General features: G+C 42.8%; 2 protein-coding genes across 6 annotated transcripts in view; both read right to left on the bottom strand.

Annotated features, from left to right (window-relative positions):
• The window catches only part of FAM13C (family with sequence similarity 13 member C), a 139,553-nt gene extending 135,471 nt beyond the window's left edge, over positions 1-4,082 (bottom strand). Inside the window, exon 1 of the mRNA XM_058840884.1 lies at positions 2,281-4,082. Coding sequence (XP_058696867.1) covers positions 2,281-2,292 — 12 coding nt within the window. The 5' untranslated portion in view covers positions 2,293-4,082. The remainder of the gene's footprint in view (positions 1-2,280) is intronic.
• A 242-nt stretch (positions 4,083-4,324) lies between these two features.
• Positions 4,325-22,750, bottom strand: SLC16A9 (solute carrier family 16 member 9). 5 transcript variants are annotated; one of them, XM_058840886.1, is made up of 7 exons: positions 22,655-22,750; positions 18,564-18,610; positions 16,872-17,100; positions 8,910-9,053; positions 7,932-8,027; positions 5,449-6,351; positions 4,325-5,114 (listed from the first exon to the last, which is right to left on the bottom strand). In XM_058840886.1, exons 3-7 carry the CDS (start codon positions 17,065-17,067, stop codon positions 4,936-4,938), a joined length of 1,518 nt encoding a protein of 505 aa, XP_058696869.1. In that variant the 5' UTR covers positions 17,068-17,100; positions 18,564-18,610; positions 22,655-22,750; the 3' UTR covers positions 4,325-4,935. The 5 variants fall into 5 exon arrangements, with proteins under 5 accessions (XP_058696869.1, XP_058696868.1, XP_058696870.1 ...); XM_058840885.1 differs by lacking the exon at positions 22,655-22,750 and adding an exon at positions 21,821-22,466; XM_058840887.1 differs by lacking the exon at positions 22,655-22,750 and adding an exon at positions 21,876-22,466.
• Positions 22,751-23,098: the final 348 nt, after the last annotated feature.

Raw genomic sequence — 23,098 nt, 5'->3', positions numbered from 1 at the left:
AGTCTTTAATCACTGGAAACATGTTGACTTTTCAACATGAGCTGTGTGTGACATGGGAAAGGAGGGAAGAGGTTAGACAGATAATTTTGCAGCCTGCAATGAGAGAAACAAAAGAGGAAAATACATCAATTTGAATTAATTGAAATTGAGTTTGGCAGTCTAACTGACCAGGTAAGATTAAGGTTGGAGCCAAAGGCAGAGGAGAAAAACATTTGCTGCAGTCTCACTGCTAAGGACCATGACTGCAAAGGCAGCTCAGACAGGAATTGCCCTGAGCTCCTTCCCAGCCATGCAGCACAGTACAGCATGTTGTGCCAGCAGTCACACCTGAACTCACACCACAGAAACTTCCAGCTGATCTTTGGTAAAACAAAAGAAAAAAGCATTTGCAGAGGTTCTGTGAGTGCATTTACAGCAATGCACCCACAACGATGCAGTTGCATGCCTTAAGCAAGCAGTTTGACTTGCAGAAAACACAACTTAAAACTATGGCCTGGAAAACCACCATAGCTAATCCCTGTACAGCAGCACGGGGTCTCAGTCAGGAACGGGTGCAGGGCTGCTCCCCTGAAGCCTTCTGAGGCACTCAGTAAACACCTGAGCATTCCATGATGTTCCTTTTTGCACACTAAGTGAACAGACTCGTGGGGGCTTTGTGCTCAGCCCCACAGTCTAGCCATGTGTTCTCCTCCCCCTCACAAAACTGCAGCAAACACAGCACAACACCTGCACCTGACACTAGTGACCCAAAGAGAAGAAAGCACAGCAGGGACACCACAGAGCTGCAGGATCTGTCCTGTCTCAGCTCTTCCTCAAACACATGTGCAAAGCTCCCTTTCCTCAGTGGATGAAACCTCGAACATCTGCGGGCAGAGTACAGGCACCAGTCATTTTTTTTTCTCTTTATATAGCTCTAGTCAAGAATTTCATCAAGTTGCTCATTTCAGACATCTGGGCCTCTACATCCTGAAAACATGAAACGACACTAGGGCTAATAAAGTCTGCTTGGACTGATGTGATTATTTAATACTAGTGAAAAAACCCAAGCAAGTACTCCAAACATTGAACACATGGCTAAAGCTGAGCAAGAGAGTTGTAAGAAGCTGTGGACACACTACAGAAAACTAACATAAGATGCTGTCGCAGAAAATGTGAGGACATACCAAATGAGGACATACAAGAAAGGAGTCTAGCCTTCCCCACAGAGCCATGAAAGTGAGAAACCAGGAACAGCAGCTGCGCTGAGAGACTTGAAATCACTGTCATGGCAGAGAGCTTAAACTAGAGGATCTTTAAAGGTTCCTTTCAACCAAAATCATTCTGTGATTTAGATCCTGTATCAAATTCATTACCTGATACAGCACTGTTCAAGTTGAGCATGTGTGTATAACCTCAGAACTGTTTTGGTTCTTTAAAAGCCAACATTTAAAAAAACAAATAGCTTTAAAAAAAAAAATTCTAAATGGATTTTGGTAATCAGAGAGCATATTGACACATCTCTAAACACTGTTTTTTGTATGAACATCACTGAAAGGAGACCTCTGAGTCTGAGAAATTCTGTTTCACAAGAATCAACTTTTTCTGCTTTCTGTCCTGTTCAACTGGATTTCTGCATTATTTCTAATTTTGCCATTTTTTATCCAGCTGGTACCATGTTCAGCCCAACATATTCAGCCTATGTATATGTGAAAGGTCCTCCTGAATGACCTGAAGTGAAATATCTCTCCATTTAAAAAAATACCTCCATGTCAGTTTAATGCTATGCAAACATCTCAATCAATTTTTATAGCCCTTGCTCAGCACATTGTTCAATGTCAGTGCTGGATGCAGGAATCCAGGATCAGCATGATGTAGACAAATTAACAGCTACCAAAGGAATGTAACCTCTTCCTGCAGCTAATGATAAAGCCCATCAATTCAGCAAGGCACAGAGTACACTTTAAATCTAGTAATATTTCACAGTTTCATTTGTCGTGTGCTTCAGCAACTACGATAAACTTTCATAGGATCTGCAAATAAGAATATAAATATTCTATTAATGACTGACTCCACAGTAACTGAATAATTCATGCAATAAACAATAACTTTTTCTTGTACAATAAAGAGTAATTACTTAAGCATCTCATTCCACCTGTTCCAGATCTGTTTGTCAGGGCCTTTAAAACACAGGACAATCCAGAATTCTACGTGGCAAAACTGTTTACCTACCTCTACCACCTCCCACTGTCAATGTTGATGACCTGTTTTCAAGAAAATAAGGCATAGATTATCACATTGTACCTGTCCTTCCATCTTCTAAAAAAACATTTGAACCTATGGGCTCGTGATTTGAATGAGGCATGAAGACAGAAGGAAAGGCTCTCAGATAAAATGTAAATTGCAGCACCTCTGGAAATAGCTTCTTGGAAAGGAACCCTGCAAAACTAGAAAAGTAAAATTCAAAACATTAAAATCTTGGTTCTTGTTTACCAATTAAAGACAACATTAATAATAAAATCACAGTGCTCAGCTGGCTGGGGCAAGGTGTCCTAGCCCATATTGCTTGCAGCGGCAAATAAAATTCTTCAACAGTCAGGGCTCTTTCCTCACTGCTGGGTAGGGTTACATCAGGAAACTGTTACAGATCACTAGTCATATTTCCACACATATCAGGCTGCCTAATAATAGACTCCATTTCCATTGCAAGAGTGTGCTACATACCACCTAATCATTTGCATTAATTTCAGCTGAGTTTTTTCAGACCGACTAATTTAACATCAGTTTCATATTTAAAGAACTCAGAATGTATTGTTGGCAGGAAATGAGCTTTTAAAAGATGAATCTGAAGGCATACATGCCCTGATCATACCCAGGATATCCCCACAGTTTCTTTAAGACATGTAAAACATGGTATTACTTTCATATACACACGGTGAAATACAACTACAGCCGTCATAAGAGCACATAAAATGGGTGCAAATCCACATCAGATACCCAGGACTCCAATTTAGGACTGCAGTTACATTTATGACCATCCAGAACACTCAATATTCTTTCCAAATGTGCTGAATTAGCAATCCAGGAAGAAAACCCACACAGTAGTTATACTCAGTTGACAAATGGAAGGGAAAAAAGATAGAGACACAAACTAACTGCATCTTTGTCATGTTTTAAAACAAACATTAGTGAATCCCAGAAAGTCAGCAAAAACTGTTTGAAGCCAAGCTGGATTTTCCTGCCTTGGACCAGGTGAGAGAACATTACTTGCATGTAGGTCTGCCCCACTTAGATGTTGCATCCCTCTTACTTAATGAGGTGTGCAAACACAGTAACTCTGTGTACAGCACTTCGACAATACAGGTTGCTTGTTATATTCCTGGCTTTTATCTTGAGAATTATTAATGAGCCAGAATCATACTAGACATTTGAAACCCATAGCACAGCTGAAAACTACTTGGGCATTTGCAGGCAGCCACGCGGGATGTAACTCAGGATTCAGAACTTCCACCTCACCCAAGCCTTGCAACACGTTCCACTAAAGGTCAAATCTACAGCAAGAAGCCAAAGTGCACAGGACATGGCAGCCACTGACAGATTTCTGTCACTGCTGTGCAGGACAACCAGACACAACCTTGGCATGAGAGCAGCCCTATAAGCAAAAGCCATTGCACAGGGCACACAGGGCAGTGCAGAGCCAGCCGAGTCACTCTGCCTTTGCTGGAGCACCTGCCTGGCTCAGGAAAGGCTTCATCATCACACAGTGCTTCCCCCAGTCATGCCAGCAAAACCCAATATGCACACAGGGGTAGTCTGTAGCTAGAGAAGCAAGAGGTTTCAAGGGCTCTCTCTTCACTGGATTGTTTGGTGTTCAAGTGTTGCAAGTCTTTCCCTATCAGCTTTCTCTGAACCTCTCCTGCTAACCCTCCTCCATGTGTTTTTTTTGCTCTCCATTGCTGACTTTTCTCCTTGCTATATCCATTCCAAAAAGGACAGCAGAGATGACATTGCTGTCAAATTTTCCCTTTTTAATCAGGTCTACCTTGTTAAAAGCCCTACTATTGAGCTTTCTGCAGCAGCTTCAATCTACTGAGCTGTGGCTGTGTAACAAGAGAGGCCCCCAGGACCACCAGACTATGGGTGCCTCACTTAGAAACATTCACCTGTGGGCTTCAGTGAGGATCTCTCCAACCTCGATATAAAGATTATGAACTTGCATAACCAAGTCAGCATTTCTTTTGAGGTTTCAACAATCACATTTATTCCTTGGTTTAAAAGGTTTTGGTTCAGTTTTATAAACAGGCTTCACAAAATGTGCAATATTTATAAACATGGTTCTTAGTCGCAGTGGTAATAAGAATCTTTACTTTCATCAATGTTCACTTCAGTTATGCAACGCAGCACAAGGTTGATTTTGTTTCCCCTCTTCCCTCCCACAATTGGCACTTAATCATAAATTGGAGAAACTTTAAAAAGACAAGAAAGTCTAAGCATGATGTTAAAAACGCCTTGCCATAGTATTACATTTTAATAAGGCAAATTCTTATTTTGTAAAGCCTAATTGTGCAACTTTGAGACCTATAGAAGGTGGCAAGAAATGCCAGCCTTCTCCTATAAAAGAGCAGGCCTTCATTTTTGCTTCAAAGTGTTCACCCCTCCATACCAACCCCCCTTACAATAAATGTACAGCTGATAATACAGCAGAACATCCCCTTTAAGGGTGAAAGGAAATTACAGTAGACAAAGGCTGAAAACATGGTGCATAGTACACAAAATCAGACTGTTTTTAAAAACAGCATTAAAAAATAGAAATAAAAGAAGAAAAAGGAACTGAACAACAAGCAACAATGGAATTTTTCTAGTGGAAAGAGGATTTGTGGGTTTCATAAATAAGTGGAAAATTACTAAAATACTTTGCTATATAATAAAAAAAGGCGCAAAGTGTTTTCCAGTTGTCACCTAAGTGTTAGATGCAACTTTGTAGGAGTAAGTATTTGGAGGCAATTTGGAGCTCTGATTGGTGCAGGCATTCCAGCAGGGCAGCGCTGCCAACAGCAGGAGAAATCCACCCAGCAGGACACAAAAGCCACTGAAATAGAAAGCAGTATCGTACTCCTGCGTCCAGTCGTAAAACCAACCTGAGGGTGGGGACAAGAGAAGCACATCAGTGAAATGTAACACAGCACTGATAACGTAGAGAAACAACATATAAATTGAAAAACCTCCAACAACAAAATAAAATTAAATTAAATGGGCCAAACCTAAAATATTGTTTGACCACTTAGACATAAAATGTGTTTTTCCTCAAAGCCGTATTACAAACACAATCAGCCAAACAGCCTTTATTTTTTGCTGCAGATTTTGATTTCATCATTCCATTATTATTATTATTATTATTGCATTATATGCAAAAGCATTCTGTCCAGTTGTGACAAGCTCATGTTCAATTTATACTCTCCATCTTGCCCTTACCTACAATTGGTGGTCCAAGGCTATTTCCAAGTCCAGCGAAGAACATCAATATCCCATAGGCATGAGTCAGTTTCTCAATCCCCACAGTCTTTGTTGTTACATACGGAAAAATTGACCAGTTCCCAGTCAGAAAACCCAAAATCCCAGAAAGCATCGCTAATGTAAGGTAACTTTTGGCAAATGGAATTGCAAACAAGGCCACTCCTGTCATTAATAAGGTAGTTACATAGAGATATAAAGTGTTAACCCACTTAAAATCTGCCAGTATTCCTAAAATAAGTTTGCCAACAGTTGTCATAATGCCAATAATGGAAATAAGGGGCATATAATAGTCATCCTCACTAATGTTTGCACTTCTTGCTACATCTTCCATGAGCAGAGAAGGAGGAAATCCACCAATATCAAAGAGCAAGATAGCAACAAAGAGAGCTGAAAATACTTTGTTCTTGAAAAGAACCACGGTCTCCTTCCAGTAGGTCAAATAGAGCTGCCACTTCCTTTTGGCGAGTTGCTTGCAGAAGTTTGTCTGTTCCACAACTTTCTTTTTATAAGTGTCTTTCTCATTTACGTTTATTGAGCTCAATACATTCTTATTCAAAATGCTATCCTGTTTGCAATCAGGCACATTGTTCACACTTTTTTCATCAATATAGCCCTTTTCAAGGATGCTAATGTTTTCTTCAACAGTCTTTTCATGGTAAACAAAATATTGATCTGGGACTTTGTCTACACACATTTTATCTGGAGGAGGAGAACTGGACGATTCCAAAGGTCTCATTAGACTGCCACATGCTAATATATTTAGAGACAAGGCACCAACTATTAGCAGACACCCATCCAGTCCATACAGCTCAATAAGCTCTCTTTGCAGTGCTGCATATATAAAGAGTCCAACACTTGAGCCTATAAAAGAAAAATAAGTTTGATTTAAACCAAGACCATTCTTCAACTCTAACAAAATTCCACAATTCGGCAGCTATGAAGACACTACCACAGGAATGGTAATTCATTTGTGCTCCACTCTCCCATGTTTGATGAACTGGTAAGTCATCAGCCCTCCTGAAGTTACAGTTTCTTTATTGAGTAGCCACTAAATAAAAAAATATCTCAAAATATCTGAACAATTTGTGACAAATAACACTAGCAGACACTTTATAAACAAGCAGGATCAATACCATATTTGATTAAAAACATCAAAGAACTATTAAGCCACCCTTCTGCCCTTCACTCATATACATGTATCCCTTCAGGTACCATTTCCAGTTAGCACAGCTAGAATTTCCCACTCTAACATTTTGCCCTTTCTTCTCTTTGCTGCCACCTTCCTCCTCCCAGGCACAAACAGACCAGGAGTTCACCTCAACACGCCTCCTAAAAGCAGCCCTTGAATGCCAGGTGTTTAAGGAACAGGGTTTGCCTGGTAGGAGTTTACTCCAAAGGCATTTCTGAAGCTCTACAGGACCAAGCATGCATTTGAGAAATTTGGCCATTCAGAAGAAAACACTGAAGAGTGAGAAATTACTATGAACACAAGCGTGTAATGCAATCCCAGCAATTTAAAGAAAAGGCTCTTGGTTGAAGTGAGCGCTTATCCATTTTAACTAGTGGATGTCCTCTCACAAACACAGATCTTTGGTTTTCAAGTCAATTTAATGACAAACTTTAAAATTATTTACTGAAGATTGTCTCTAGGTTATATTCAAGCCATTTATATACTTTGGTGCTAAACACAGGAAAAATCAATCAGAAAATCCATGCCTGTTTTGCCTTCCAGGTACTAAAATTAACCAGGGCACAATAAGATCAAGCTTTAAGGCAACCTACATGGAATCCAAAACAAAACCACTGAAAATGATCCCAAGAAACATATCTGCAGAAGCTCCTCTTTACTCAGCTTGTGTGGATGTGGTATTAGTATCTCACAACACTGGCTGTACTAATCCTGCATCTCCTCAGTGACATACTCAAGTAAAGAGGTCAGAGCAGACACTCCACGGCACACAGAAAGCAAGGCATGGGACAACAGCCATCTGTTGGTTCCTCCTTGGGCCATTAAAAAGTGTAAAGGTACAGCTAATGTGAGGTAGTGGTGATGCAGCATTTATACCCTGCATCTCCAATCTCTTTCTTGCCTCTGATCCTGGGTAAGAATAAAGAGAAAAAGAGGACTCTATGAAATGTTTCCCCTCATTATCCATGGCACACAGCCCAAACTACGTGAGTCTTCTTTCACTTCACTGAATATCCTTTCCTCATCCATATTGATCACCTATAGCATAAACATGCAAGTGTAGTTACTATTTTATCTGAAGCCTGAGTTTTTCTCTTCATTGCTACTGATATTTTGATTTAAGAAAGTAGTAACTTTCTTAAGTTACTGAGAAGTAACTGAGAAAAACATAACCTTCTGTTTTTTATTGCCAGGGTAATGGTGGTTGTTTCAGAGTTGAAAAGCTGGAGAGAATGACAATTAAAAGTCCTACCTGTTGAAATCAGACCAAGTGCAAGGCCTCTGCGTTTGTCAAAATACTGGCACGTGATGGTAACTGTTGCAGTGTACAAAAGGCCACATCCAAGACCTGGATAAAAAGAGATATAAAACATACTACATCCTCTAGGAAATTAATGCCTCTTTGTTACCCCGAAGGTGTTGCCATAGTGTGCCCTGGTTACTGAGGTACCTTTTGACTCTGGCTCAGCACAGGGCAGTCAGGCTGCCTGCACAGTCCCACCTCCCTTCCCCTGACCATCCCTGGCTGCTGAGCCTGGGTGGAGCAGGCTGGGTTTGAGCAGCTCCCCAGCCAAGTTCTGTGCTCTGTGGAAGGGATACAGGGCTCTGAGCCCAGGGCTGGCCCCAGAGCTGGGCAGAGCTGCCTCCCCATGGCACTGTGCCCGGCCAGCACGACGCCAGGGCCCCGCTGGCCAGCGAGGTGCCCAACTGTGCCTGACACAGTTAATTTGATAAGCCACCCATAGCAGCACAGAGGGGCAGGTCATCACCTGCCAGAACAGCATTTTCATGCCTCTAGCACAGCATTTTATGTTCAGTCAGGTTATGTGGAGAACAACATTGCTCCCTAATGATCTCTAATTTATCAAATTAGAATGAGGATGTGACAAAAATCCAGATTAGATATTACTCCTTTAAGATTGGGATTTCATGCCAGCAGAAGACCTGTTCAATTCCAGTAAAACCTCAGTTTCTCAATCTCTAACAATGGTGTCAACAGAGGACAAATCGTTTTCAAACCCTCATGAACATTTACACTGTTTTTATCTTTTAACACATGGTAGCAGCCAGCCTGTGCAACATCCCTCCCTGCCCAAAAGTAAAGTATTCCTCGATAAATCAAGTCCCAGACTACCACTGCCTCTGTCAATCAGTTTTCCATTTTGTATTCATAAACCAAGACTCAAAATAATCTAGACTAAGTCTCAAATTAAGGGAAGGTGCTTCTTACCAACAACTATCCCGTATGAAACATATAGGAAGTATATGTTAGGTGCAAAACTGCTCATCATGAGGCCCCCAGCCACCATAAAGCCACTGAAGATAGCTACTGGTCTTGCTCCAAAAGATGATACACATACACTGCAGACAGGACCTAGAGGGGAAAAAACAGGAAAAACATTCCTAGTAAACACCAGCACCAGGAAGAACTTAAAAAAAATACCAATCATATCCATCTGTGGAAATGTTTCTTATTACAACTATTTATATGTATAATTATATTAGATAATGATTCAGAGTACTCATATTCACAGGGTTCTTTAAAGCAGTCAGTTATAAAAATATTAAAGGTCAGCCTTGCAAAATTTTTCTCAAGAAGAAACTGGACACTAAGGCCATGAAAGGGCCCTTGGCCTGGGAGAGAAAGAGCAAGTGAAATGTTCCTTACACATAGGAAGATACAAAACATACTGGACTGTAACACTGTCACCACACAACCAAGGTGTACAAAGGTTCTGAAAAGAATCTTAATCTTGAGACATGAAGCCAAGGTAGATCATCAGCCTGGCCTTAAGCATGCAGGTATTTTTTGACAGAGCACAAAAACTGTGTTTCATAAATCCAGTATCTGTATTCATCTTGATATGCAATTTATAAGAGTGAAATAGGAAAAACAGTAACTTGGGATATAGTTACAGTAAGAATGCCACCTGGTGCTTACACAGAGGGAATATCTCCTGGTATACCAGACAAGGACAAACACCACTCTTCCCTGATTTTCGAAGGAGTTAAAAATGCGCTAGTCAGGTGTCCTACCAAAGAACCCTTTACTACCTATCTCCACTTCTCCTGTAAAACTACAGAAAAGTCACTTAGTAGGAGCAGTCAGACCAACATTCAGGTTCATGAGGGGTTACTCCCCAATATTTCTCAGTTCTTAGTTCTCTTAGTTCTTCAAAGCAAGAACAAAGTGAGGCAGAATACTCAGCCAGTTCTCTCCCCACAGAAATCGTAGAACGAGCACTTATTTTCAGTTGTGTGACCTGGAATACACCTTCTAGTCTAAAGTAGTGTGCAAGCTTGGTGCCTTGCATAAATAATCAGCCAGCGAGGGACTTGGCTTGCAAAGACAACTTAACTGAAACCCTGCAGTTTCAAACCTTCATACGTAAACTTAGATATTAGCCCCATTTCTAAACTCAGCAACTCTGAGACTAGAAGTTAGATACACAGATGAATGTCATTATTTAATACAAACAAAACCACCTCACAACACTTACATCTCATTTGAAGTGATACACACGCACACGCCGTGGTCAATTCGATCTGCAAAAGCAGTAATTTTGGAGTCTGCCATTTGTCAAGGTTAGTGCTCCCTGACTCATGTAACTGAGATTCCCAGCAGATGGGAGGTGAGCCCAAAAAGGTGATACGAGGTAAACAGTTGGAGCCTGAGGATGGTGCTTGCCTAGGTTTGTAGACAGGAGCAAGCAGCTGGGAATGTAGGCAAGGTTTTCCTGTGGTTGCCGGCCACGGGACAAGCAGTTCTGGCAGGCAGGAGCAGAGATTCGTCAGCAGGTGAAATGATCCTCAAAGACAAGGCAGGCCAGAACTTCTGCCCTACATTAGAACTATCTGCCCAGGGAACACGAAGGGGGGTGAGTCTGAGCTGGGGCTTATCCAGGCAAAGAGTCAGAGTTACAGAGGAATCAAGAAAATATTCCAGGAAAGAAAGGTTTAATTGGATTTTGGAAGCAATGAAAAAGGAAGATCTAAGCACTTGCTGCTTCTCAAGAGTCAGCACGCTGTGGGAATGAAAGCTGGCCAGCATAACCTGGGCAGAGTAACATGCTGAGAACAAAAGCTGAGAGCATTAGATTGTTGCTGATTCTTTGAATTAATTACTAGAATTGGCAAATTAAGATTGGTATGTTTCCTAAAACCACGGGATTTAAAAATGAACAAAGGATCGACTCTGTATTATATAAAGAATTCTTCTACACTAAAAGAACCAAAGGTAGTGTTAACATAATTCAATTAAACAGAGGAATGTGCATTCTTTCTATTCTTTGTTTCTGACCTACTACCTTGCTACAACAAACAGCATTTCCCTTCCACCTGCTGTCTATATTTTGACACAGTTGTTTTCAGATGGTCTCTGTCCAGTCTGGGGTGGTGGTGCTAGTACAGACATCACTGACCCCCACTAAAGCATCCGAGGTGAACTGGACTCTCTGACCCCAAGCCAGAACAAGAGAGACACAGAGCTGAAAGATGTGACTTCATAACCTGACAAGGACATCTCCACTGGAACATGACCAAAAGCATCCCTGACAAGGCCCAACGAGATGCTCTTCTAGCTTCTCCCACTTAGAAAATCCCAACGGAGAACAAGGAGTGCAAAGAGATCTTTTCACTCTAACATGAAAAACAACCTGCACAAAACTGAAGAACCTGTTCCAGTAAGCTCAGTATTAATCTAATATCTCACACAGCAAGACATCTGGCAACTCAGCAACAGCCCTGTTTATAAGAAGGAGCGCCAGTGTAAGCACAAATATAGTTATTATAGGTCTCTGAGTTGAGCAGAAAAACAGCTCCATCTTCACACTAGGCACGACTTTCGCACTGTTAGAAAATGAGTCACAAAAGAAAATTCCCCTGACAGCCAGCATCTTTGTCCTTTCCTGCCTCCTTGCACTGCTTCCCTTTCTCTGTTTCCTGGCACTGGAATTTTTTTCCCACAAGGCACAGCACCTTCAGTTATTTCCATGGTATTTGCACAGGAGTTGACTGCACACAAACTTGTTATTCTTTACAGATATCTGAAGCACAATGGGTTCAAGGCAGTAAATTCTAGTAAAAATCCAGCTTTCACAGAGTGGGACTGAGACCTGCCCTGTGAATTTTGCTGAAAGTGGGCATTCTGAAGAATGCAGGAGTCTGCATACAGCCACATACAGGAAACAGATCTTCAGGCAGCATAAGGGTTTTCATTAGCTGACTCTCACCATAATATGAACAACATAAAAAAAACCCAGTGGCAATCTTCAATAATAAGCATGAAAATTAGCTTTTAAGCCATCATTTTGTTCAGTTTGCCAGCAGCTCCAGGGGTTAGCACTGGAATCAGTACAATATTTTATGACATTGATAAATATTTACCTCTTTTACAAATAAAATCCCTAGGGCTTTTTCCTTTCCAAATGATGTATCTTAAAACTAGACCAAACTCAATCAAAAAAAGACAGCAGCTCAGTTTATTGGAATGACAGCTAACTCTAGGAAGAAAGATTCAGCACAGCAACAGACACTGCTCCTCTGCACACAACCTGTCATGGCTCGCAGTCAGCAACACAATTATCAGGGGAGCAGTCAACAAGATCTCCAGACAAAATGGGAAGCAGCAGCAGAAGGAAGATTGGTTTTCACAGGAGATCTTCATACAGAGAGATCAAAGAAGAAGAACACCTAGGCGGGATCATTTGTACATTGGTATTTTTATTAAGATTATTTTGAATTAAATACTTTACCCTCAGTGAGACCTGGATGTGTCAGTGAGTCTTTCCTGAGACATGAAAACAAGCCACCTGCTGCACTCAGGAACTTAAACCTACAGAAATGTGCTGACCTCCTGACAAGTACAAAGCTGTTTTGTTTTATGGATATCAAGAACTAAAACTTTCTCCCTCAATATTTTCATATAAAGTGAAAAAATCCTGCAAAACAACACTCCCTCCCTCCAGTCACTAAGCTCAAGGGTTCTTCCTCCTTCACCTCATACACAAAACCTTTTCCTAGACAAACTATATTGGACAACTGAGTTATTTTTCTTATCACCAGCATTAATCTGACCCACCCTACCTGGGCATCTGTCCGAGCCTGTTGAAACTGTAGAGTAGGAAAAATGGGCATGAACTGCATGTAAAATCCACTGGCCAGAATACAAGAATATTTTTTGTGTACTAAGTGCATTTCTAAAACCTGGTTATAATAAATATAATGTCCTTCAAATGCCTGTACTTTGGATATGAATATAGATCAGAAAAAAGCTTTTCATACTGGGCAGCAACCCACTCCCAACTGATTGGAAAGACAGTTCCCTTCTAAAAAGAAGTTGTTATATGAACTGGGCTTGTTTTCAGAGGAATCTTGGGGACACCTTCTCCCCTGTGCACAAGCTATTTACAGCTTCCATACTTTACAGTGGAAGTTGTATGTGTGGAAGTGGAAGTAATGTCTGTGTGAGGTTTCTGTCCAAAAATATGTAGATGATGAAAAAGCAGTTATAGAGTAGTAAAACTTGCTTGAAAACACAAAATTAAGCTTTTTAAACATCTAGCACTGAATGCCTCAGATCAGCAGAAACATTCCATCAAATTATCAAGGCGTGCCTTTCAAGAGAGAATCCTCCTTTTGTTCTCTCCACTAATGAAAGGAAGTAGGAATGGAGACATGGCTGGTGTCTTCTCCTATGCCAAGGACTGTGAAGTCAACTCTTAATATAAACAGCTGTGGTGCCAATTACAGGCGCCAAGTCTTTGTTTTGCTTTTAACAAGTGTAACATGGATCAAATTTAATTTCAGGCTCCAAATGGATGCAAAATTAAGAACACTTGGTGCAGAAGAAACACATGATGTTCAAGAATATATATAAATATCCTTCTCTGACCTGTTTTAGTAAGGGAAACCTACCAAGCTTTTTCAATTTCTTCCTGTCAAATAAGCCCTGGAGCCATGTGCCACAACTGCCATAGCCTGACCAATACTGTAACACCTAATTCTGCAGAGGAGCTCTCACCTCTGCCCTCTACAATAACACTAATGCTTGTCTTTCACTTTTCTAGGCACATTTCTTCTACTGCTCTGTAAAGTTTCATCAGAGAAAGTCACAACCCAAGTCATCCTGTGAGGAAGAGCTCAGCCAGATCCCTGCCCTGTTCCCTTTCCAGCTGATGAGGTGAACAGTCCAGCTCAGGCGGGACACTGGCCTTAGCAACACTTTCTGTGCTGCGAGCAAAAGGACAGAAATCGAACACCAGGTGCCCAGGAAATGGATCCAGATAAACAAGGTGCTGTACTGGGTTTCTATGTCTCCAGTCTAAGTTTAGCTCTCACATAAGTCAGAAGTAAACATTTTAGAAAGGATACCAATGCAGAAAACATGAAAGTGCTCACCAGCATCAGCTGCTTAAAAAAATGTTTCAGACCACAGAACACAGGGAAGGGGAGAGAACAGAGGAACTTTTTCTGTGCCAGATGCAATACACTTCTTCCTGGGTTTGGTGAAATTACAGTACTAATACAGCAGAGTCACTAGCCCTAACTTTCTCTGTTACGGAAGCTGGTGAATATGATTGCCAGTGCTATCAATGAGAAAAGTCTTCCAAAGAAAATGGACACTGATTTATTTCCTGTCTTTGTCTGCTAATCTACCATAATTGTCATTCCTTTTCCAGACTGGCATCTACAGCTTCAGAAAGGTGAAGCTCAGGAAAGCTCACAGAAGAGCTTTAATGGCTCTCCAGTAGAGCTTTAATTAAAAATGTGGGTATCTTGGCTAAAAGACTGTATCAAGTTACAGGCTTTAAAGAAAAAATTAGAAGTAATTTGATTACATTCTCTAGACATCCATCACACTAATCAAGGGTCACTTAAAAATATAACATTTAAAGATAATGTTGTTTATCAGCTGAAAACTAAAACTAAACAACTTGTATCATAACATTGCATACCTTTAAGGAGGAAATTTAGTAGATTTATCATTAGGGTCAGATCCCAGCTTGACAAACAGTGGGATCTTTCATTTCAGGATTTGTCTTCAGTCAACTCTGATAACACCAATGTAATTAAAAGACCCTTCCTGTACTTTCTTTTGAAGGCATAAAAGGTAGGAATGATTATTAAGCTCCTAAATACCAAACTGAAAGAATAGAATCACATGGACAGACAGCATTCCTCCTAACCTGTCAAACCATCATTTAATCATTCCATATCAAAATCAGTCACAAAAGTCCCTTTGATTTGTATTATTCATCACAGGACTTTCCATTTGCTGCTGTCATGGTTTAACCCCAGCCATAAACAAGCCTATGCAGCCACTATCTCACCTCCCCACCAGCAGGAATGGGAAAACTCAGAAGGGTAGAAGCTGGAAAACTCCTGGGTTGACATAAAAGCAGTTTAATAGGGAAAGCAAAGCACACTTTGCATGCAGGCAAAGCAAACCAGGGAATTCATTCACTGCTCCCCATGGCAGGGCAGGTGTTCAGCCATCTCCAGGAGAGCAGGGCCCTGTCACATGTGACTTGGGAAAACAAATGCCATCTCTCAGAAGATTTCCCTCCCTTCCTCCTTCTCCCCCCTGTTTATATACTGAGCATGCAACATGACCATCCTTTTGGTCTCTTGGGGTGACTTGTCCTGGGTGTTTCTCTTCCTGATGTCCTGTGTACCCCCCCCAGTCTCCTCACCAGCCTGGCAGCAGGAACAGCAGGAAAGACTTTGGCTCTGTTAGCCCTGCTCACTAGTAAGAAAAACATCTCTACATATGTCAATTCTCTATTCAGCACATATCCAAAACACTGCCACTGAGAAGAAAATGAACTCTACCCCAGCCAAAACCAGCACAGCTACAAAGCACACTGCTGAGAATTGCTCACAGTAGCAAGACAGCACTAAAATCTGGAAACTAGCATGGTGTTGACATAAAGGAAAGGGGTCTGAGACTCTTAACAGAGCCAGAGACTTCTGGTCTCCTACAAGTTCTCTTGAAATTTCCTTCTGCCTAGTTTTTCCTTCAGTAATTACCTTGCTTATCCTTATTTTCCTCCCACTTCACTCTTTCATTCAAGTTTATTTAGCTCTTGATAAACTTATAGCAGGTGTCAATACCCATAACAGAAAAATAAAAAAGCATGATGGAAGAGCAATTGATAGTCCTTTATCCACTTACATCCTGACACTGAATACAGTCTTCTTGTGGCTAGTGATCCACCTGCCTTTGCCCATTTCTTTTCTGCCCAGTGATTAAAAACCCTAACACAGGTGTGACACCAGTATTTGATCAATTCCAGGGCCATACAAAGCAGTATTCTTTATTCGGGTCTGTATTGCTATTGGAACATCAACTTTCTTTTGAGGAGAGTTTCCTCAGGAACCTGAGCTGCGCTTTGTCCATTAAACCACATTATTGTTTTTGCCTGTAGCAGCTGCCATGCTGACAAACATTTTTTTTCCAGATCCAACAAATAGATAATAGTTCCTGTGATAAATCTTTGAAAAACAGAAGTTAGCAATGTGACCCAGTAAATACACGTGCCTGATATTAAAACAACAACCTAGGAAATGTCAAGGTGAGGTTTTATTTTCCTAAAACTTTGCTGTTACTCTGCAAGTGACAATGTCTTGCTAAAGAAAAGCATCCAGTAAAGTTGCTTTATTTAATGCTAGTTACCCATAACTTTCCAGCCTTCAAAGGGAGTTTTTTCTCAAATAGAGAATGCAAAGGAGCCCTCACCCACTCTCACTGGTAGATTTATTGCTAGAGCTGAAAAATTAGTAACTGGTTTATTGACTTTTTTCCATAAAGCACTTGAACATTTCAGGCTAACAGTTTGCTCTGATTTTAAGACAATAATGTAAATGTTAATCTTGAAGTCTCATTTAAAAAAAAAAAAATTGCATCAACAAAATTATGTTCAGCTTCCCAGAGTGTGGCTTTCCTAGCTTATTCAAATACAATCATTTTGAATTTTCTAAAGGGAATATTTTCATTGCTCTTTTATCATTATATTGCTCTGGTTTATGCATAGTGAAACTATAAATGTAATCTTCTTACCCATCTTGACCTAAAACAAAAATGCAGCACCCTCATTTGCAGCTATCTTTGATGCAACTCCAAGAGCACACACAGATGAAAGCATCAATTGGAAACGTTTCAGTTTAAGATAGATACTACTTCTGCACTTACTGGCAAGCAATCCAATTCCATTTGCTAGCGATCCAACCCAAGCAGTCTTGCCTTTCCCTTCTCCAAAAGCATCCAGCCATTCTAAATACAAGACTCCCACCGCCAGCGGTGATCCATAACACAGGAACTGGGTGAAGAAGGAAACTACAACAATCACCCAGCCCCAGCCACCATCTGGTGGCTTCCGAAATACCATCTTGTCCGCTGGGTGCAGAGGCAGAGGCAGCACCTGTGCAAACAAAACCCAAACAGAGCAGAGCGTTAGAAACGTGACTGACCACAGGCTGCGAACACAAGGGAGCTGTGCAGAGAAGGGCACATCCAGGCAGAGGCTGGCTTCAGCCATTCTTCTTGAACAGCTGCAGCACAGCACACAGGCAATGAAACTGGAGCTGCCATACTTGCACCTCTGCTATCTAACAGAAAGACAGCACCCAAAGCATAATAATTTGTACATATACCAGCACTGTATGACAGAAAAGCATTTAATTTGCTGAGTGCCAAACAGGCTTTGTGAAAACTTCAGGCAATAATAACTGCCACGGTTCAACAAGAGAGCTCCATAGTCCTCTGCTGTTAAAACCATGAATATCAAGAAAGGAGCAAAAAATCTCTACTCAGTTCCCTCCTCAGCACAGTGTCTTGCCATTTATTTCGTGTTTGCCACACGATAGTGTACTCTGGGAGGGGCAGATCAAGAGGAAAACTGACATTTTGGCAGTAGTAACAGTTAAGTACTCTGCTCTGTCAACAAAACTATGTGTAGAGCGCTGCATCCAAAAATCACTTCTAATATATTTAGTGAAGTGAGCTCTAAGACTGCGTACAGGTGTGGCTTATATGCCAAGACACGACAGCAGCAAACATGCACACAAAAATCTGCTATAACCTGTTAGAGTGTCTGCACTCTGTGCAGTTGGCATACATCAACCTTCCCCAAACTGGCAATCACTTCCTGGACTCCAGAAATACCACCTTGCTCTTTTGCATGGCACAATCCATCACCTGTGTCTATGGCTTTAAGTAACCCACCTCCCTCAAATCTTCTCAAAACTAGCATGTGATCAATACTTATAAATACTTATAAAATTTAGCAAATTTAGAGGTTTTCCAGGCTACATTGCTTTGGAGTCTCACTGTGCACACAACCAGCCTCCCCTCCCTCTCTACAGGGTGCAATCTGCCCAAGTGATGATCACAAAACACATGCTCTGCTCCTGGCTCTGCCACTAACTCAATATATGATTCTAAATAGTTTTATTTCCTTCACCCTGGAAGATAGAAAGAGGCAAGATCTTACCCTGTTCTCTTCATGAAATATTCTCAAGGACCATCTCCACACTGAAGCTTAAGCACTAAGACTGCTGCAGTAACAGCTCTGCTCTGGGAGACTCCCAAGAGGCAAAGCAGAAAAATAAATGCATTGCACTGCCTTTTTGATTTAGGAACCGAGAGGAAATGGAAAAAAAAAATTACTGCTTTATGAAAGCAACAGGGGAAAAAAGGAGACAATAACAGAAATTCCCATTTGAGTTCCTCACACCCTTTTCTTGGGCAATTTTTAAGAATTTACATGGAAAATTTAACAAAAACACCGTAGTATAAAATTTTGAGGAATTGTATAGAGACACAAAAAAGGGGAGTTCTAGTTTACAGATACACTAAAATGTTACTTTGAGGGTAGATACTCACAGATGATGAGTCAATTTCCTATAAATGTACCTTCATGTGACAACTACCTGCAGAAAAAGAACAAAGCAAGTTTTCAGCCAATGTATCACTGCAACAGTTAACACAACTCTGAAAAAATGGTGGCTTCACTTGAAATTTCTCCTTTTTAAAATCTTCTCAGGGGAACTTCAGAAGCAAACAAGTTATCTCAGTGGAGAAGTACTGATCCCCTGCAATTAATTAACATCTGACAGCAGCCTTGAACCCTCAAATAGCAAAAACATCGCCTACCAACGTAAAATACATTTTGACATCCTGGGTCCTTTGGGAGTGATTTACAAGGCTAATATACTGACTGTCCTTGAAGATACAACATTCCAGTTACAATTGTTACAAAGTTACTTGTTTCAGCTCTGACTTCCTCACTCCAATGCCTGTTGAGTGTCCCTTGATCCTGCGAGATGCAAGGGTGGCAGCTGGGATAGACACAAGTCATAGGCACTTTCCTATAATATCCTTTACACAAAATGGGATCCCCATATTCCTACATGAAAAATTTGAGTTATTTGAATGCAGTCCCCAAGAGCTCACCTATGCATCTCTCCATGCATTAAGTAATTATCACTTGGTTTGTTTTGTCCCTGCCTAGAGGATAACATAGTGCAAATAAGTAACAGCTTTAAAAGCAGACAATGAGACAAAGTGAGGAAGCTTTCAGAAAAATTCTACAATACTGGAGGCAGACAGTGAATAGCCCCAACTCATATTTGTTTAACAAGTAAACTTTAGAAAACAAACACATTTTAGCTGTAATATTGATCTCCATTATATCAATGCCCTAAAATTTGGCACGAAGACAACCCTTGAGTTCAGTTCTGCTATTCTAAACATTTGATGGGAAGGAAGAAAGGACTGGGCAGGAGAGGAAAAGAGTTTTTGTAGTCTTAGATCACGTAGTCTCTTCTAATTGAAATACTATAAACCTCTGGATTAGTTTGTCACCTGCTGCAATGCTGCACAGTATAATTTAATTTAACCAACTGCATCAAATTTACAGCAGTAAAAGTGCTGACCTCCTACATCTGGACAACTCCTATTTTGCATCACAGATCTCTTTTGCACCTTTTAGCCGAATAGCTAAACTTTAGGTGTCAAAACCATCTCTACTCTCTGAATGTTCCAAGCCATTTACAGTCCACAAATGTCAAGCAAAAACCACCATCATTTCCCCCCTCAGAAATCATCCTCAGAGGAATAACAGATCTATAAAATCCCAATGTCTGTTTTTAATGATCTGACTTTCCCTTCCCTTCTCCTCCCTTTCCTTCCCTTCCTGTTTTTCCAGGTTATTCCTTAACCTCATACTGCTATGTGCCTGATACTTAGACTGAGACACATTCTAAGAGCCCTGAAGGCTCAAGGCCACAGAGACCAGGGAGCTGCCAGACCTGCATGGGGAGCCTGTTCCCCAGAGCCCTCTGCTATGATAGCTAGAGATGACCTGGACAACCAAGCCACTGCTGGTACCATGGATATCAATCCACTTCCTATTGGCACATTATTTAATGCTTCTCAAAGTGGCAAGTTGTACTGTAATATCTCAGTAGCAGGGAAAAGAACTGATAGTGAGAATTAAACCTTCACTTGCATGAACATCAAATCTGTGCATCCACTTGGGAAGGATTCAAAGCACCTTTTACTATTCTCTGTCTCCATAGAAGGAGGACACAAACTCTAAAGATAAATGTGGACACCAAAAATGAAGAAGCAGAAGCCCACACAGAAGGGAGTGAGGGGAGTCAATAGTTTTGGGGTTTTTTTCTCAGAACCATCCAGGAAGACTTGGCTGATCCTGGTAACAGATAAACAACCATCTAAGATTCAGGATTCAGGTGGGAACAGTTTCACAAACCTTCCTGTTCACTAAGCCTAGAGATATTGTTCCAGGAAGCCAAATTAAATTAAAAATACTGAAAAATAGACATGAAGCATAAAGAATTGAACAGTAACTAGAAATCTGGTGAGAAAAAGCTTTTCAGTGAGTTGTACTCACTGCGAATAAGAATCAGAGGAAGAGAGCTGCTTGATGAAAGCCTTTACCAACCACAACAAAAAGAAACCCTAGAGAACAAACTGAACAACAGTGTCAATGTGGAAAGAGAGAAGTGTCTGGCTGCAGCGATTTGCTTTGCTCCAAGCACTATTATCACAATACTGAGCTCCCTTCCTATAAATCTTAGAATTTGGCTTAAAGATGACAGATGAGCACAAAAAAAGAACATGAGTACCACTGAAACATTAGCCCTCAGCACAACAACTTGTATTAATCTGTGGCAAAGGGAATCTTGAGAAAGACAGTAGCGATGTGATTGTTTCCAGTTTTTTGTGCAGCTGGAGCCCAGGGAAATGTGTTGCTTTCTGTGAACACCATATGGCTGCAAAGAAAGCTGATGTCAGCAGAAACACTGCATGATTAACACTGGACTAGTCAAGTTTTGCAAGGCACTGCTGCAAATCGAGAATGGTACCAGCCAGAAAAGTAGCATCCCTCATTTTAAGCTGAATCAGATTTCTTGTAAATTTCTATTTATTTTTCAGGCAAGTTCTTGCAATTATCATCTGAAATTTCTGCTGCCCTTAGCTTGCAAGTAACACCTAGAGTGTGAGACTGGTGCATTATACTTGCTTTTAACATACCCGTCGTATCCAAACACCTGCACGTGCACTGATGCAACAGCATAAGCACTATATTAAATTCACTGAAAGATTCATCTGTACTTCCATGACATCAGATTTTAACCAATGTTCTAACTACAGTAGCTTCCTGTATGGCACAGAATATATACGTATTTATAGTTCTCAATATTCAGGTCTGTGTACTTCTCACATTTCTCTACTTGCCCTTCTGTCAGTCAAACAAGAGAGCTGTCAGTATCAACGTTTCCTTCTATTTCTGATGGATGACAGAAGTGTGAAATTTAAAACAAAACACCAGAACAAAACTTACAAACAACACAATAATGTTTTTCTACTGTGCAAAATTAGTTTACATTAAGAAGCATCAGTGGGGCAGCACATAAACCAGTCAGCTTTGTACAAATCTGTCAGCTCAGCAGAACCAGTCCTACCTGTTTCCAGAGCCTCACTGCTCCAGAGCAGATGGACCCCCCACCCACCCCAACAAAAGTACAACTTTAGCGTCTGTCGGACACTAGCACGCATCCATGCAGGCAGATGTGAGCCGGAGCTGCTAGAAAACACCAGCCAACGTAATTTACCAGAGTCTCCTCTGCAAAACGAGAGCACGATGTGTGCCGCCTTAACCATCACAACCTGCGAGGGTTCCCTTCGGCATCTGTTCCCTCGGTCCGTCCGTGTCCCTTGGCCAGAGGCTCCGTGGGGATGGATGGCCTCTTATAGCCCCCGGCTCGCCTCGTCTCTCCCCACGCCCTCGGGGGACAGCCCACAGCCCCGCGTTACACATTGACGCCTTCCACCTCCAGGCCAGTTTCGACGGGAAGCGCTCATCCGCGCAGTGACGCGCATCAGGAGGGGACTGAAGGTCGTCCTCGCCGTCCCGATGCCACACACGGTCCAAGCCACGGTGCCCCGCTCCGGGGCAGCCGCAGCCTCCGAGGTGCCACGGGGAGCCCGCAATGGGCACACACGGAGGCTGGTGGGCTCCCGCAATTGGGCACACACCGATGGTGACGGGCGCCCGCTGACATGTGCCCGCGGCAGGTGCTGATGTCGCAAACCGCGCAGTGCCCACCGGATGCCAACGGGGCACACCAGGAGGCACCACAGCCAACACTGGGGAGTGGTCGTCGAGGGGCATCGCAAGGGATGCGCTCGCCCCGGGTCGGCGGCACGATCCGCTCCTGCTCCTTTTCCCGAAGCCTCTTTCCGGAGACCGCGCAGAGCACCCCTCCGGAACCCCGGCCCGGCCCTGCCGCCCCAGCCCCCGGGGCAGCTCCCGCCGCAGAGCGGGGCCGGGCCGAACCGGGGGGCAGCGGCCTCCGCGGGGGCTCCGTCCGGCCGCCCCCCGCCCCCCTCGCCCGTGCCCCCCGCCCCCGAAGCGCGGGTCCCCCCGGGGGCCCCGGCCCCGTTACCTGCGGGCGGGCGGCCCGTGGGGCGGGGGCCCGGAGCCGCCCCCGGGGAGCCGGGGCAGCCCCGCATCGCGGCGCGGCGGGCGGGCCGCGGCCGGCACGAACCGGTTGTAACTCGGGCGGGGGAGGAGCTGCCGGGGGCCGCCACCGCCGCTGCCTCCGCCCGCAGCCCCGGCGCGGGGGGGGCTGCCCCGACCCCCCGCCCCTCCGGGCAGGCGGGGCGCCCGCTCGGCTCGGACTCACCTCCGCCGCGGACCGCTGCCCTGCCCTGCCCCTGCTCCGCGGGCAGACCCCCGCCCCGCCTCCCCCTGCCCGGCTCTCGCCGGGGACAGGCGGACACGCGTCCCTGGCCGAGGGTCGTCCCCAGCCTGGGGCCGGGCGGCGCGGCGGAGCCGGGCGGGAGCCGCCCCCGTGCCCCGAGCAGGGCGCTCCCCGCCGTGTCCCGCC

Source organism: Poecile atricapillus, chromosome 6 (genome assembly GCF_030490865.1).
Source record: "Poecile atricapillus isolate bPoeAtr1 chromosome 6, bPoeAtr1.hap1, whole genome shotgun sequence".
NCBI classification, from domain to species: domain Eukaryota; kingdom Metazoa; phylum Chordata; class Aves; order Passeriformes; family Paridae; genus Poecile; species Poecile atricapillus.
The sequence above is the reverse complement of the archived record's forward strand: the minus strand, read 5'-3'. Positions and strand labels throughout refer to the sequence as shown.

What these genes read in the sequence shown, in the direction of transcription:
- SLC16A9 (XM_058840886.1), bottom strand. Translation starts at nt 17,067, where the DNA reads ATGGTATTTCGGAAGCCACCAGATGGTGGCTGGGGCTGGGTGATTGTT. An exon ending in TGGAATTGGATTGCTTGCCA is followed by an intron (nt 9,054 to 16,871) that starts GTAAGTGCAGAA and finishes TTTCCCCTCTAG; the next exon opens with GTCCTGTCTGCAGTGTATGT. An exon ending in CCTTGGACCACCAATTGTAG is followed by an intron (nt 5,115 to 5,448) that starts GTAAGGGCAAGA and finishes CCCCACCCTCAG; the next exon opens with GTTGGTTTTACGACTGGACG.